Source organism: Lycorma delicatula, chromosome 1, assembly GCF_047948215.1.
Source record: "Lycorma delicatula isolate Av1 chromosome 1, ASM4794821v1, whole genome shotgun sequence".
Classification (NCBI taxonomy): Eukaryota; Metazoa; Arthropoda; class Insecta; order Hemiptera; family Fulgoridae; genus Lycorma; species Lycorma delicatula.
The window spans coordinates 60,885,662-60,903,525 of NC_134455.1; the positions used below are offsets into that span (position 1 = coordinate 60,885,662).

Here is a 17,864-nt window from a genome sequence, read left to right on the forward strand (position 1 = left end):
GGTAACATGTACGTAATCTTCTGTGCGACCTAATTTAGAATTCAACGGAAAGAGATTATTTATTTAATTAATTAAATCTTAAGAACTAAATTTTGTATTGCTAGAATATAAATTATAAACATGATTATTTGAAATTTAATATTGTTACAAAGATTCTTTGGCCTTTTTCTCTGACTTTTTGTGCTAATTGGCACCGTGTCCAACGTTTGGCAAACCTGCTAGTTAGAGCCAATAATATTACTGCTGCAATTCAGTACAACTACATTAGCGGTAAATCTCCGCTGGTTACTAACATCATCGCGTTATGGAATATTAATCAATTGGGTGTGGTGAATGGTTATAGAAAACCTTGGCTTATACAGTAGTGGTGTACATTAATTATTACGCTTGTGATCTGTCAAAGCATGTGGTTGTGTAGTCCTTACGTAACTGTGAAAGAGCTATTGGGATATGGTGTTCCATCACCAGTAAGTTGGATAAATTACCTAAATGGTTGATGGTTGATATTGTAGTATACTATCGTGAATTGTTAAAGTTGAAGTACCATCAACCTCCAGGTCTATGTTTACTGAGTTGTTACCGATGTTATTCTAATAACAATGAGTAACATTATTAGATACCACTATACTACACTTAATAGAGAATAATGATAACACTATTACTTGGAAAACTGTAATGGATTGAATAGTCTTTTAGCATGAAAGTGAAATAATCAGCATATGTATTGTTTAAAGTAAATTAATTGAAACTAAATTAAGAAAAAATACTATATATGTTTCAATCTCCAAGTCTCTGATGATGTTGATCTTTTCAAACTTTTGTGTTCTGAGTTTGAAAATTATTGTCAATCAGTTGCAATGTGTGCTGAATCAACTTCTATGCTGCCTGTGAATGTGTAGGGTAATATATACTACATCATCCTCGTACATTATTGCAGTCTCAATGGCAGAGTGGTAGTGACTCGGCCTATCATCTGAAGATCATGGTTTTAATCCCAGTCAGGCAAAGCCTTTTTTATATTTCCAGGTACAAGCTTCTCTATAAGCTTTTGTGGTGAATTAATTAATCTTTTATATATGTTTCTTTGACAATCATCCGACATATGGAATCAGCATATATGGACACTTTTCAGATTTGGTAGAAGTATTAGTGAATAAAGAAGACTGTCAGAAATGTAGCTGCTCCCAGTCCATTGCATTACAAACCTTGATTCATTAGATCTTAAGTCTAATGAATAAAAGACGTTTCTTGTGTAGTTGAAAAACAAAATTTAACTGCTTGTAACATCAGATATGCATAGATATGGCATAAAAATCAAATATTTCCTTCCTAAGCTCAGATTAAAAAAATTGCTGAAAAGTTTCAAAGTGAAAATGAAGAATAAATTACGAAACCTTATATGTTAATTCTTTGACCAAGAGAGTAAGAAGACAGTAGCAATTAGAATTTGTTGAAGCAAATTTTATAATTTACCTATGACATATGGTATTAAATACTATGATAAAGAACTGATTAATAACAAAAGCCTTTTATAAAATCAAGAATCGATTTATCAGAAGTTGATGAGGACAATAAAGAAGATGTTGAAAAGTTGTTTTTACATACAATGATGGTAATACATTGACTCGCATAGTATTTTGACAAACCCATTGATTCAAAAAGCTTTTTTACAAACTGGTAATTTTATATTTGTTAGTTTGGAGTATAATTTTTATTAATTTCAACATACTAGATAACATCTCAGATAAAAAAAAATAAATATATATATGTATGTCGTAGGCAAATTGAAAAATCAGGCTTATTGCAATGCCCCTGGCTAATTGGAAAATTAAATATATTTGCATTATTGCTTATAATTATAAATACAATTTAACCTACACTCGCTTCGCTCGCTAACCTTGTGTAGCGAGCGTAGGTTAAGTTAGGTTAGATTATAATTTACAATTAGGTGAGCACATTGTAGTAAGCCTGGTTTTTCAATTCACCTACAACATACACATTCAGAGTGACCATGGAGAAACTGTCAGGACATTCACTAGTGGTGAAAATGAAAAAAGTTCATATTAACATAGCCCTAAAAACACTTTGTTTTTTACTTATGGCTAGCGAAAGATCTCACCCGGATTTCAGCTCTTCTAATAAAAAGAAGCCCTATTGTAATTTTTGGGAGCCAAATTAAGAGTAAAGTTGGTGGTTTCTAACGTAATTTGAGCTGGGGAATAGGGTAAAACAGGTCCCTGAACTGTAACTCCAGTAATTTTTAAATATCCCACAAAATTCTCTACAGAAAATAAGTTTTTTTAGGTTTGTAGTACAATAGCATTGTTAAATGACTCGTAAATGTGAAAAATTTACTAACAAAACTTGTAGAGAATTTAATTCTGAGAAAATTAATATAAATACAGCCAGTAAAATATAAAGATTTTTAAAAATCGGTTTTTTTATTGAAGCAAAACGGACGAAAAATCGTATTATTCTTCCTGTATTTAAACATTATTCTTAATATATCAAAACAAAAAATTCCTTTTGGCACACCGCAAGGTGGAGGTAAATGTCACCCGTGCTAAGTAGGAGCTTAAAAGATCTCCACCTTAAAATTAATAAAAACTTCAAATTTACTCAATTGGCAATGGTTGTATGTGAAAAATTTCATATGTTTAGCATACAAGTCCCATCTTCATACAATTCCAGCAACATTTTGGTCATCTGTTGCCGTAAGGGTTGGTCATATCAAAAATTATTTCGGACAAAAGTTATAGGTAATGTTTAGAGGACTAACGACCACTTTAAACAGACTCAAGACTGCAAGACTATTAAGGAAGGTGTGATTTTTTTGTCTTCGAAATCCCATTTTTTCCACCCCCTGGGCCAATGGTTGATGATATTACAAAACTTTACTTAGATAAGTTTTAGACCCTTATCCAAATAATAGTAGAAACTTTAAATGAATTCAATATTTTAATTAATAAGAAAGTTATAGCGATTTTTTTTCTCGAAAAAGCTCCCCCTTTTCCACCCCCATGGTCCGATTTTGCTCATTAACGAACTCGACCGAGATTTTGGGTCGTTATACTTTATGTTCAATTTGAAAGTGATTGGCGCAAAATTAAGGCAGTTCTGTCCACAAGAAAGTGAAATATATTTTTATATATATTTCTTCTGTCCGTGTGTGTGACTGAACTCCTTTTAAATGGCTGGACTGATTTTGATGAAAGTTTTTGTGTGATTAAGTTGATTCGAGAATGTTTTAAATTCACAATTTGTACGATAGAAAATGTTTTTTTAATTAATTTATTTATTTGTGTTGTTGATCTTGGGATGGTTAAGGTTCACAATCGGATCCGGTAGGCAGCACTGCGATCGCGTTTAGAATAGCGCGCTTTTGAGAATATTATATTATATTATTATTTACTGAAATAACGTTTTGATGTGTAATAAAAAAATATACATTGTGCAAATTTGTGAGGTGCAGTATTGAAGTGACTATTTTACATGAATTTTAATGATGTATATACATATATAAATTATATATAAACTATTGAACTGACAGTGGTTTTGGGGTCTGGGGATGTGAAACGCGAAGATATGTCGACATTTTCTGGAAATCGAATTATGGTACCCTTATAATAGGTAGCTTTCTTATGAAATCTACCTAAAATAAAATACATGAAATGATAAACGGTAACAGAATAAAAAACCTCATTAATCGTTCGAAATTCCCTCTTTCACAATGTACACCACTCTGCCAGACATAAAATATTTCCAGTGGCTTTCCGTATCATCTCAGGATCGTTTCATATAAATTCAATAATATATCGTATTTTAATGAATAACTCTTCTTTAGTTGTTCATTAAAACCTTTATTCATTAATACCTTTTGTTGGTATACTATCGTTTTCAGGGCCCAAATGAAGTAATCTAGTGGCGTTATAGATCGGGTGATCGTGGTGGCCCATTGTTTGGTCCACCTCGTCTAATACAGTTTAAGAAATTAGCGTTGAAGTGTTTTCTAGCTACTAAAGAAAATGTGGCGTTGCATACCCTATTTCCCGGCTCAAATTACTTTTTTTTCTGTTTAACCTCCGGGTCCGCAGTTAAGCATTACTGCACAGAGGATGAGATGAATGATTTGTAGCGTGTGTGAAAAATGTCATGCCTGACCGGGATGCGAACCCGGGACCTCCGGGTGAAAGACCGAGACGCTACCACTCGCGCCACGGAGGCCAGCAGCTCAAATTACGTTAGAAACCACCAACTTTACTCCTTAATTTGGGTCCAAAAAATTACAGTAGGGCTTCTTATTAGAAAAGCTGAAATCCAGGAGAAATCTTTCGCTAGCCGTAACTCGTAAACAAAGCGTTTCCAGACCTACGTTTATATGCAATTTTCATTTTCACCAGTAGAACATATCCTGAAAGTTTCTTCCTTTGTTATCCTGAATATATATTGACAGCAAAGACTTTTGACTGCCTTTACAAAAAACTGCCAATATTAAAGGACTAGTCGTAACGATCCACGTGTTTCAAAATCACTTGTCATACATTTTAGCTGGCAGTAACTGCTTAACAGTTTCTTTCCTTATCACTATCGAATCTCTAGCCATCAAAGATTCTTTCAACGTTTTGAACGAATGGGAAACATTGAAGCTAATTATTGACACTATTTTAAATAACAGAAAAATTTCTACCCTAAGTTTTGCAGCAAATGACGTTCGCTAATGACATACTGAATATACATTGTCGTGAAACTTTCTCTGTCAGTCGCTTCCATTAATAAAACCCTTTCTATTTTGTTGGATAAATATAGAGGAAGCTATCTGTGGACAGTAACTGAAGCCACTATCAAACATTCCAAAAAAAATTAATTACTTACAAAAATGCAGTTCTTATACAACCGTTTTTCACTGTGCTTATGTTTCAAAACAGTATCACTTTTTTCAGATTCTAGACTACTAAATAGATGTATTAGTAAATAAGTTTTGCAAACCGTATATACTAAATTAATTATTTAACAGTCCTATATTACAATGAGAAAAGAAAACGAAGTATTGCCCATGCAACAGAACATCGCCGTTTCTCAAACTGAAAGTTTTTGCTGATTAACATCATTAAACGCTTAATGAGCTTTTACAAACGCCTCTGCACTTGTTCATACATTTCTTTTTTAAACTCAAGTTTACTTGAGTTTAAGAACTTAAGTTCTTATTTATTGACTCAATGTCAAATTCATTTATGACATTCTATTTACAAGTCCTTCAGTTAACGCTAATGATAATAAATGGTTATTATCTTCGTAACAGTTCAATTATGTCGTTTCACCATTGTACTACTCTTTGTTGACTTAACGGCCAACTGTTTTTTATTACTGGCGATCATGCCGATTTTGTTTTCTTTTAGCAGAATAATAAGTTCAGTTACTTATATACTTATAATAATTAAAATGTTGCAACCATTATTTTATTGATATGCGTTACCTTTGTTACTAAAACGATTACGGACATAGCATAAATAATTTCTTATTACTCTATTTAGCATTTTCAAATAAAATTTTCCGGTACTATATTAACTTCAACCGTGAAGCATATCAAAAATACAAAAAATAAGTGGTCCTGATTTTATTAAAATGCTAAAAAATTAAACTTAAGAAATTATTTAAAAATAAATAAAATTTAGTAGTTTTTAACAATAGAATAAATAAAATGATTTACAGCAACTTATTTATTATATGTTGACGCAAGCAACTAATTAATTATCCCGGTCAGGCATGGCATTTTCACACACGCTACAAATCATTCATCTCATCCTCTGAAGTAATGCTCTTAACTGTGGACTCGGAGGTTAAACGAAAAAAAGCAACTAATTAACATTTTTAACGGGAAATACTTATTATCAGGAAATAAGTTTAACTACAAGAAATTATTATCTACTTTTTTTAAGATAAAATTGCATCTCGCTATTTCAATGATGGTATGGTTTTCAAAAAGGAAAACCAATAATTTTCTTTGAAGCAGAATTGAAAGAATTCTGATAGTGTATTGTGTTAAACAATTAATTCTGTCGTTTATTGTGTTAACGCCGAGAAACTTTATAAAACCGTTTCTCTCAGTTCATTCGGGTGACCAGTTTATTCGTAGCCGCAAAGCGGCCTAAGTAACGGAATACGTTTCCAAACTACTAGTCGCTCAAGTACCCCGGTTTTACGATCGTTAAGTTAATTTAATTCACTGCGTAAATGATAAGATTTGGAAAAGAGGTATATTTCGAGCAGTGAGGAGATATTTTGTTTTTTGGGCGCAGACATCGTCCGGACCTGCTGAGCCGATCGATAACCTCAAACGGAATTGTTTTGGTGTTGATAGATAAGGGGATGTTTTCCTGCTCTACCGATATTAATAGTTTTTATGTCTGATAATATGTATAACATGAAAACATTTTATTTCTCATTAGTAACTCCTTTAATTTATTTCTCCAGGAAGTGCGCATTATAGTGAAAATGTACCAGCGTTTAGCGTTAATTGGTTTTACATCTTCTTTGGGTTTTATAGGTGAGTAGGTGTTTTTAATTGAACTGACACGCTTTTTATAACTATGAAATGAATGAAAGGTGTATGTATCATTTTACTAATTAAAAAAAAAAAAACAATAATTTTTTTTCTCCTCATATTATGTTGTTTTATGTTTAAAATAACTTTGTGAATTTAACATAATTCATTATTATTAGTAATATCATATTCAGTCAATAGTATTTTAATTATTTGATGCAGTAAATCTCCAATGTGTAAAATAAATAAGATAATTTAGAACCTAATTTTTATGATAAAAGAATTATATTTATTTTTATTATTACTTTTACTTCTTTTTCTATCACAATTGAAACTAATGTAATTTATTATATTTTCATTAAAAAGGTTTTTTTGTAATACTTCAAATGATAATAATTACTTTTTATGTAAAACACTATTATTTTTATCATGCATGATTATAATGATAACAATACTCTAGATAAAACTAACCATATCACTAATTATGCATTCAACCTAGGGCAATAGAAATCCTGCCTCATATCATCTGTAAGCTCAGTTACAGTTTAACAGCTATTATTTTTCAGTTAATTAACTTTCATAGATAGTGCTGTTAATTGAACCAATTTTCTAAATGACGCCTGTAACAAGGGCATTCAAATTAGTACAACATAACTATAACAATAACATAAAATGTTATTGGATTTGAGTTTGAGATCTGCCTTACCACTGACAGTTGTCTTAGCAGCTGATTAGGGATAATGTTCACCTGTCGACTGGTTTAGTGTTTTTTATTAACTATTTTAATATAAAATAGCTAATATTTATTTTTACATTTATAATTTAAAATTCTATTTACATTTAATTGTATATTCAGTCAGTTATAGTTAGTTTATAACTAAAAAGACTATGAAGTAGAACCTAAGAGCTATTTTAAACAAAGTAAAATAGTGAATATTCTCAATATCAGAGAAGAATCCATTTTAACTGAAAAAAACAATAGTACTTGAGATCAAATTATTAATTTCATGATATTAATTTGAAGTTGAAGTATGAATATCAATATTGCAGAAAAAAAAATTTCACTTTAGTGAATGTTAAGATTATTTACTTACATCTAACTATTTCAACAACACATGCTAATTGTAATTAGCAAATTCAGCATTATAAAAAGAAATTTCTAAATTTTAGTAACTGATGAAATTATTTTGATATAAGTATAAAAACTTAAATTAATTTTAAATTTTGTTGTTTGTCTAAAAAAAAACTATTTTATGTACAACAATATTCGATTGTACTGAATCATTACTAACAAAATTTCAAATGTCAGAAAGTCAAATTTCAAATGTCATCACAATCAACTGATTTCAAAGTTAAGAGTTGTAAGGTTCAAATCCTAGTAAAGACAGTTACTTTTAAATGGATTTGAATGCCAAATTAAGGATATCGGTGCTTTTTGGTGGTTGTGTTTCAATTAACCACACATCTCAGGAATGATCAACCTGAGGCTGTACAAGACTACACGTCATTTATATTCATACATATCATCCTCTGAAGTAATACATTACGGTGGTTCCAGAGCCTAAACAGAAAAAAGAAAGAAAAAGGAGATGTAAAAAAAATGTGTGAATAATTTAAATTAAAAATTAATTTATTATTTTTCCTAACAAAAAAGTTGTCAGAAATTACTTACAAATATTATTACTTTGCTTTTGCCATTATTATTTCCTTATGTAAGCAAACAGAGCTTGTTGATTGCTCTTAATTGCCAATTTTATGTATACATTTGTCATTTTATTCAGCAGTGATCACCAACATAATTATTGGAATTAATAATTTAAATTATAAAATTTTCCAAGTAAATATTTTAAATAACTGAGATTTCTTTACCACTGTGTTGCATATGTTTTTCTACGAACCACAAAGGAACTTTAAATTAAGCAAAATCTTTAGTCATATTTCATTATTCAGAGTAATTCTGAAATTCAAATTCAGACATGGATAAACCATTTCCACAACACATACCTTCTTCTCTCTCTTGATATTTAGAAGCAATTTGACATGGGATGCTATTTTAATGGTGTGTGTGTGTGTGTGTGTGTGTGTGTGTGTGTGTGTGTGTTACATTCGTACTATATTGTTTGGTTTAGATCAGCGAAATGCTAGATTAATTAGGTTTTACCCATTTTTATCATATTAATCTATCTCAAGTGCAGCAGTGGATCTTTTAAGATAATTGAATAAGTCATCAAAAAATGCAAAAACACATCATATATATTAAATTGGGTGTGTAACACAAAGGAGTTATTCATATTTACATTTGTTATTTTTTCCTCAAAATTGTTAGAAATGTCATTCGACTGATACACACTAATCTAGACTAATAAAAAAAGCTCATTTCAACAGTTTTGTACTAAATATGTATAATATGAACATATGTATTTTCTGCTTGTGTACCTAAGAGCTAGTTACACATAATGCATGGCATGCGAATAACCAGTTTTTTACCCTTATAAGAAAATCTTTTGGTGTTTTTTGGGTATTAAATATACTGCAGCCATTGAAGTATACTTTGGTACAAAAATAATGTTCTGATGAAATTGTTTTTAGTAGTTCGATAAAAATGATAGGTATATACTTAAATACTCATAAATAATTCATATTATTAAATTTAAAAATATAAATTTATAACATTGTCACAAACTGCTTAATTTTTTTTAGATGAGCCAGGCATTCTTGTAAAGTAACTATATTAAATTTTATTTGCTGTCTATTAAAGTATGTATTTTTTTCTCTTTAATTTATTTTATTAATAGTATCCTGTTAGATAACAGTAGGAAGTTGAATTTATGTTCTACTAAAAAAAATGTTCTACTAAATAATGTGTAATATATTTCTGTATAATATTAATTTTTAAAATCTTGAAACATGGTTAGAAGTAATTTTTGTTTTCAGGAACTGAGGCTGTATTAGGCGAGTGCTTTGATTATAAAGGACGTACAATTGCTCCAGGTCTACATTACATTCCAGGCCCTAATACTTGCACTCTCTGTGTTTGTGATAATGGAAGTCCCAGGTGGTGTAAAGCGGTGTTGTGCACTCCACCACAGGTAAACATTTTTGAATGATTCATATTAATTATTTATAATAAATATTTCTCAGAGCAACAGATTTTGCATCATGTAAAATACACAAAAAAAAGTTGTATGACTTATTAGAACTTAGGTCTATGTTATTTAACTTTCATAAAAAATAAATTAAAAAAATGACTTTTTCTCGAAAAATTGAAAAATTCTTTCAGAATATCCTTCAGAACAATTCCTTTTAATGCTGGTGTGATAACATTAATAAGAAACAAACCATTTTATAATACATTTGATTTTTTTAAAGTTTCATTACAGTAAAAAAAAAAAAAAAAACAGTTAAAAAAAAGTTAAGTTATGTATGTTTCAACTTTATTAATAAGCTTAAAATGTGTTACAGAATTCTACATTTTTCATTTATCCTGTGGAGCTGTTTTAATTTGGAATATTCCATTTTAAAACTATATTATTCTAATTAGAATTATTGTAAATCATTGGATATAAGTTGTAATGATATAGAAATCAATGTTTATTTAATGTAGTTTTGGATGACAGTTCGGGTAAATACATGGAGTTTTAATTATTGCAGTGATTGTATTAATAAGTACACCATTCTTGCTTACTTCAGGAACACAGCGGTAATGGTGGTCTGATATGTAGTTGGTTGGAATTTGCTCAACACTACTAGAAATATACAATGTTTATTCCTGAGGAAGTAATCAACATTATCATCTATTTGTTAAACCTATCGTATTGTTACTTTATTTCAATTTTATTTATTAATTTAATATCTATTTTGTTTTTATGTTGTATAGTCAATCTACATTTTTTCTTTTTTAACTATGGAGGATGTATGAAATGAAATAAAATTCTTTATTCAAGATAAAAAAGTATTCAAGACCTAAGTACAATTTTAATGGAAAATTTTTTTGCATTGAAAGAAATATGAAAACTATTTAAAAAAATCCTTTTTCAACATTCACTATGCGATCAAATTAATTACATTGATAAAAGCAGTTGACTCGAGATGAAAAATATCAAGAGGCAACAGGAAAATAGACAGGAAATTTCAAATTATTTATATATGCTGAAACAAGCAAGAAACAATATATATGAAATTTCTAAATGTTATAAAAATATCTATTTAGTTTTAGATATCTATATATATTATCTATATATTTTTTTTAATTACTGTTTTTTCTTTACTTTTTAAAATTAAAGTGTTTATATTACGATCTGTATTTTAAATAAAGTAATCTGATAAAATTAAATATTATATTTTAGCCTTGGAATTTAAGTTGATCCTTGATTTCTTAATTATGTATTTGGTTTTAGAATTCTACTTAGTTTGGATTTCCACGCATGTCATCTGCCTAGTGTTATCAGTTAAAACATGTCTTAACACTTTTTGTATCTGGTACCAACTTTTAAAATGGTTGCAGATCATTTAAGACCACTATTTAGAGAACAATTTCAGTTTTATATATATATTCAAAAATACAGAGGGGTCCAAAAAAACGCAATGTCTGTTTGCTAGTCCATATCTCGTGACAAATTTGACTTGATGTAACAATTTTTGGCATTGAGAGAGTGTTATAGTATGTGTTCAGATGACCACCAGCAGCTTTTATACAATGCCTTTGGCGTCGAAATGCACACCGAACTACAGCTGTTAGTGTCTGGCATAATGGAAGCACATGATTCTATGATTTTTTTCATGTAGCTCATTGATTGTTGCTGGCTTTTGTCGATGCACATCATTCTTGATGGTCCCCCAGAGGTAGAAGGCTAGAGGTGTCAAATTAGAAGACCGAGGTGGGTACTTATCAGCACCTCTCTGACCCACCCATCATCTGGGTAGAGTTTTATTGGGGTACAACGTAACATCTCGATGGTAGTGAGGCGGGGCTCTGTCTTGTTGCACAGAAAATAATTCATCACCATAGGTTTTGGATGGCAGGCAAAATCCTTGTCTGAAGCATAAGATATGCCTAACTAGTTACAGATACCCTCCAAGAAGAAGGAACCAATCAAACCATGCACTGATAGACCAAACCACACACCAACCCCTGGTAGATTCACTGTCCTGTCCAAATGAGCATGAGGATTTTCAGGAGCCCAGTACATACAATTGTGGCAGTTCACAGTACCATTAAGTTTGAATTGCACCTCATCAGTCCACACAAAGTTCCCTGCAAATTCCTCATCTTCGCCAACCATGTGTTGAAACCATTCACAGTACTCCATCCTTTGATCTGGACTGTCTTCATTCATCGCGTGTAGCAGTGTTGGAGATGGCAATTTATGCCAGCTCCTCCTACCATGACAAATTTAATACCTTACACTAACCTGCACATTAGATTAGTGAATGTAAGTCTTTTTGTTTAGATATTATTTAATTATAAATAGTGAGTACATTTTTTTAGACCCCTCTGCATATTATTTATATATATATATATATATATACATGTATGATTTATTGTTATATTAAAGTTAAAATATATTATTATTATTATAATTAAGAACATAAAAATGCAGTTACGGGAAAAGAATGAGAGCTAACTGCTGTGATAATGTGTAAATAGACCAGTCGGAGGGGGGAAATTATGAAATTTGGTTTTGGATGAGGAAAATAAATTGATAATGATCTCAGAGGAGCAGTGGCGGCTTGTAGCTAAAATTATTGGGGGTGCCGCTCCGGAAAATTTTTTTTGGGCCTTTTCAAGGTCAGGGTTGAAGTTTTCTGTAAAATAAAAAAACTGAAAAAAAATGAATCAAATAGAATAGCTGGAAGCAGGATAATAATATAATTCTACACTTTATCACATTCAAGAATACGGTACATGGTGTTTAAGCACATTGTGCTTAAAAACTGTATCCGGTTTAACCGAAATAAATAATAAAATGCCAATACAGATAATATTTTTTGGTATTATTAGATAATAACTTAATAAAATGTCCACTTAAAAACACTGTAGTCCAATGGTGCTTATTTAAATTTCTATGTACACAGAAAACAAATACATAATTCGTTTTTACTAATTACCTTCTATTTCGCCCTTCCAGCATGTTTTTGGACATATTTGGCAATCAAAGAGCTTGCTTTACACCATCTTCTGATCACTACTGAAAAAACAACTAAACTGCTTTCATATTCCTTCCACCAACTAAACTAGAAAAGGGAACAAACAAGGAACGTTCCATAACGTGTGGAGTAAAATAACTATCTTCCTACAGCACGCCAGGGTTGGCACTGTGGGAGCGATAGTCCTCTCTCTCCAATGCAGCCTTGCATGCAACTTCATATGTGCGCAAGCACATAACAGCCAAACACCATGCTGTTGAAACTGTGAAACATACAGTTCCATACAAAGATCTCTGTATCTTTTTCATAAACTGGGGGATGGCTTCTGACATTAAGCTTACGGATTATCTATTGTACAAGTGTAAAGAAAGAATTAAAGAAAAGAGGACTCATTGTATAAAATATTATCGATAATATCAAGTGGAAATAGGAGGTGCTGCAGTTCCACAGTGCCTAAACGCAAGCCACCACTGCAGAGGAGACTACTTTGAAATAAGAATTTGATAGGTCTCCAAGAGATTTAAACATTTACAGCCATTGAGTATGTATTCAGGATTTTTATCTTTTAGGAGAAGCAGAAATTAAAAACTACAAAGATTAATAAAATTTGGAGAAGTGTCCTATCACCAGTTTAAGTACCCTGTTTATAGACAGGGCAGCCGTCACCATTCTGAAAAAATCAGATCATATAAATGTGCAAAATACTGTATACCAAACCAACATCTCTCATGCGTTGAAAATACTTACCAACAACTGTAACAGAAAGAAGTAACAGATGTAGTAGAAGAATACCATTTCAGATTCAGAAAGAGCATGGAACAATTGAGGAAGGCATTCTGACCATCAGATTATTCTTACAAAAGACTGGCTAGAATTTTTTCAAATCTGTGTATAATTTGTAGGTCTATATAAAACATTTAATATATTAGAATGGAATTATATTTAAAAATGTTAAAATAAAAAATATGATTGAAATACAGAAAAAGAAGAGGTATGCCATTTACAATTTGTACAAGATTCAGGTAGAAAATGAAAGATTTTCTAATTCAGAAAATAGTAAACAAGGATGCAATATTCTTTGTTATTATTTAATTTAATTATAGAAGAAACAATACAGTTATTGAAAGTAACATTTTAAGAATGGAGTAACAACCCAAGGGGAAAATAAAGGTAACATTTTATTGGAAAAACTGAAGGTGGTTCTATATTTAAAAAAAAAGTCTAATAAAAATATTTTCTACTGATAATGTATTCTGTTAAATTGTTGCCTTCCTTCTTCTTAGAAGATAGTTTGTATTATTAGTAATTATAATTTGATTTAAGGTATATAGATTACAAAATTGTGTTATTATATATGTAAATTCTTAAAAATATTTTAAAATTACAGTACATTATATCATAGTTTATCTTTCTTACTAGAACTGTAAATCATTTCGTGTTGGTACATCGTGCTGTGAGTTCATTTGTCTTGATGATACACTTGGGAAGGATGATGGGTCACATGATATTAATGCAGATGTTGGACTCCGTCTGATTGCGGGTGCTATCACTGCCATACTGTCACTTTCAATCCTTTTTTTTGGTATACACCGGCTTCGACAACGTAAGATAAGAGGTACATTGATCTTTATTTTATTTATTTTCTTCATTATTAGAATAAGTTTTTAAATTAAAATAAATCTTTAAAGATAACCAGAAGCATAATATGAACCTGTATGAAAGAGAAGCCTATCTATTTTGAGGAGAAAGGCATTGTTGCAAGGCAATAACTTTTATGTGATTGGATCATTATTATATAATAATTTATGTATAGTTTAAGTCAAAATTCAAAATTTGACCTGTACTTTGTAAATTGATTGTAGAACCAATTTAATGGAAAGAAATAATGTATGTATAAATTTACATTTAAGAATATTTTTGCTACTTCAATATTATCAACAAAACATCAGTTAAATTGAAAAAAAAAGTTTAATTTATCTACATATTTTGTCAAAGATATAAAAATTCAAGGCTTCTGTACCCACTTAAATAGTTATTTCCTTGCCCTTGTGAAATATTGTTGGGCCAATCAAATCTAAGAGCTGACCATCATTATATCCTCAACAAAGCAAGACCCCCCCCCCCCCCCCCCCCTAAGAAAATGTACTAGATTTTTTAGTTAAAGGATGGATTATCAATTTCTTTATATTCAAAAATGGAAAGAGATGTCTCTGGACAACCTGAACTGATCTAGAAGTGTAGTTCCTATTGTAGTTCCAAAACCATAATTCCATGTCTAATATGTAATAATCCAAAGTTTCATATTATTCATATATTTATATATATGATATAATGTATGAATTGAATTGAGAATCTCCTCATATCTTGAATCTTATTAAAAGAATTACATTTATTTATTATGGCTTAACTTCAACAGAACATCCTGATTATTTTCTTTAGATGACTAATCTCATGCTGTTCTTTTTGCAGTCAAGTACTGTCATACTACTGTGTGAGTAGAGATTTTTATATTATTGCAGTTTCTGTATTTATTGATTCATTCATTTTACAATGAATGAATGTGACTCTTAGTCATGAATGAATGAACATTCTTAATTACTTCATTCACCTAATTTTCGCCATTAAAATGTATATATAAATGTACATCTTAAAAAGTAAATACAACTGTGTTAAGACAGCTTCTAAGATTTTAGTCCTTATATTTTCATTGCCTGAACATACATATAACATTTTATAGCATAAAATGGTACTCACTTATCAGTAAATTTTGCTTTAGGCAAATAAAATCTAACACTATTAGTTTCAGTATTTTAGAAAATAAACTTTTAAGAATTATCTTCAAATTAAATTTTTGTATTTTCACGTATATATTTTTTAGGTCGTCAAAGCCAGATACATGATGAAGAAGGAAGTATAGGTTTTATTGCTGGTAGTATACGTTACCTGCCTAGTTGTGAATATGAAGATCCTCCTACTCATTATTCATTATGGAAACCTCCTGGAAACTATTTCCCTCGAGGAGAAGCCCCACCACCATATGAAGAAGCTGTGGCAGCTGCAAGAGTTGAAGCCGCCCTAGCTGCTAGGGTTAATCCATCAATTACTGCCCGTCAGTACAGTTATATATTACTGAAAAACTTTAATTGCTTGAAATCAGTTATTGTGGTGTATACATGAACACATGTTCATAAGGTCACTACACCAATCTCTGTTGTGGAGTGGTAGCATCTTGACCTTTCATCCAGAGATCCTGGATTCAAATCCCGGTATTCATTTCTATATCCCACACACAAGCTTCAAGCTTATGTGATGATATCAACCAAAAAAGAAAGAAAGAAAAAAAAAAGGTTGCCTCTATTTTTTCTCGTAAGACAACAAGATTTTAAGTTGAAGATATAAAATTTTTTTAATAACTATGTTTATAACACAGTTACATTATTATTATGTTAATGCTGTATTAATTGAATTTTTATGTATTGTAATGTATTATAACATACAGTTACATTCATTATGAATAGATATTCATCAAAACCCACCGGGTTGGTCTAGTGGTTAACGCGTCTTCCCAAATCAGCTGATTTGGAAGTCGAGAGTTACACCGTTCAAGTCCTAGTAAAGCCAGTTATTTTTACATGGATTTGAATACTAGATCGTGGATACCGGTGTTCTTTGGTGGTTGGGTTTCAATTAACCACACATCTCAGGAATGGTCGAACTGAGAATGTACAAGACTACACTTCATCTACACTCATACATATCATCCTCATTCATCCTCTGAAGAATTATCTAAACGGTAGTTACCGGAGGCTAAACAGGAAATAAAAAGAAGATATTCATCAAAAGTCCTTAAAAAATATATTTCAGTGAATTCAATGTTAAAATTGAGTTTTTAATTTGTGGAAGTATTTGTTTAATAAATGTTTTTATAAAGGTTATATTTTTATTTTTATTTCTTTTGTGAGAAACACTATGAAGACACGAGACGAGTTTTTTTTAGAACTTTTCAGGATCAATAAATATGTAAGTTTTATATGAAAAAAACATGAATCTAAATTATTTAGATTATTGTAAATTTTTAGTTTGCCAATGTAGGAAATCATTTGAGAATGGAGATGTTTTTTTGATTATTTTATAATGTTAAAGAATTGAACAAATTTTTTTCTATGTAATTTACATTTTTTGCTTTATTATTAAATTTCAGTTTTGTGATTGTAAACGTTTTCTTAACAGGGATTCTCTTAACATCAGTCATTCAGAGTATAGCAACATACTTTAAATAATAGTATTATAAGTAACTGAGTACTTTTAAATTGCCGTAAAAAGTTTTTAATTAACTAATCTTATACTAGTAATGAATGTATACATCGCTCTGGCAATATTTTTCCTGAATTAGCAAACAGTTATCTTTGAAGTTTGATTTAACATTAAAATTACAAAACTACTGAATATTGCATATTGTATAAATAATTTTTAAAATGATTTACCAAAAATGTTTAAAGAAATAATGCAATTTTATCACCAGGAATTATTATATCACTCATGGAAAAATTACAATATTAGATCAATTCGAATACTATTTTGGTTGATTTCTTGACAAACTGCACTCAGTACAACCTGATGGTTGCAGTATGGTTTGGATGTTTTAGGAATAGAAATTTAGAAAATGTGAAATAAAGATAAAATTGAATAATTATTGAACTTTAACAGTGCAAGATGTAGTTTCAGTGTATACTGTTGATTTTATTAATGATCATAATAATTAATTTTACTTAAGAAAATACAATGAATTAAATTTATTTTTTTAAAAGAGGTTTTTTTAAACTCTTTTACAAAGTTTTAAAAAAACTTTGTAATAAACTTTGTATAGACTTTTACCCATAATCTTGGTACAAATTTCTAATAGTTTCCACACACATTTTTTAATTGGACAACTTTTCTTGTCTATATTCTCTTATACATAGAAAAAAATTAACAATCAAAAAACTAAAACAATAAAACTTAAAAATCTTTTTAAAAGAATTTCAGTTTTGTCAATGACAACTAGAAGTGAGATTATACAAAACTAACAGATTTTTTTATAGCTGACTTACGTTTACTTTAAACTCATATTTTTTTTATTTATGTTACACTAAATGTTTATTTAGTATATAATGTTTATTTAGTGTTGACTATAAAG

General features: G+C 30.0%; 1 protein-coding gene across 2 annotated transcripts in view; it reads left to right on the plus strand.

Annotated features, from left to right (window-relative positions):
• The first annotated feature begins 6,307 nt into the window (after positions 1–6,307).
• The window catches only part of LOC142318114 (uncharacterized), a 51,087-nt gene continuing 39,530 nt past the window's right edge, over positions 6,308–17,864 (plus strand). For both annotated transcript variants that reach the window (XM_075354653.1, XM_075354654.1), the window contains exons 1-4: positions 6,308–6,544; positions 9,476–9,630; positions 14,108–14,303; positions 15,567–15,797. In XM_075354653.1, the coding sequence (XP_075210768.1) occupies positions 6,493–6,544; positions 9,476–9,630; positions 14,108–14,303; positions 15,567–15,797 (634 nt within the window). In that variant the 5' untranslated portion in view covers positions 6,308–6,492. The remainder of the gene's footprint in view (positions 6,545–9,475; positions 9,631–14,107; positions 14,304–15,566; positions 15,798–17,864) is intronic.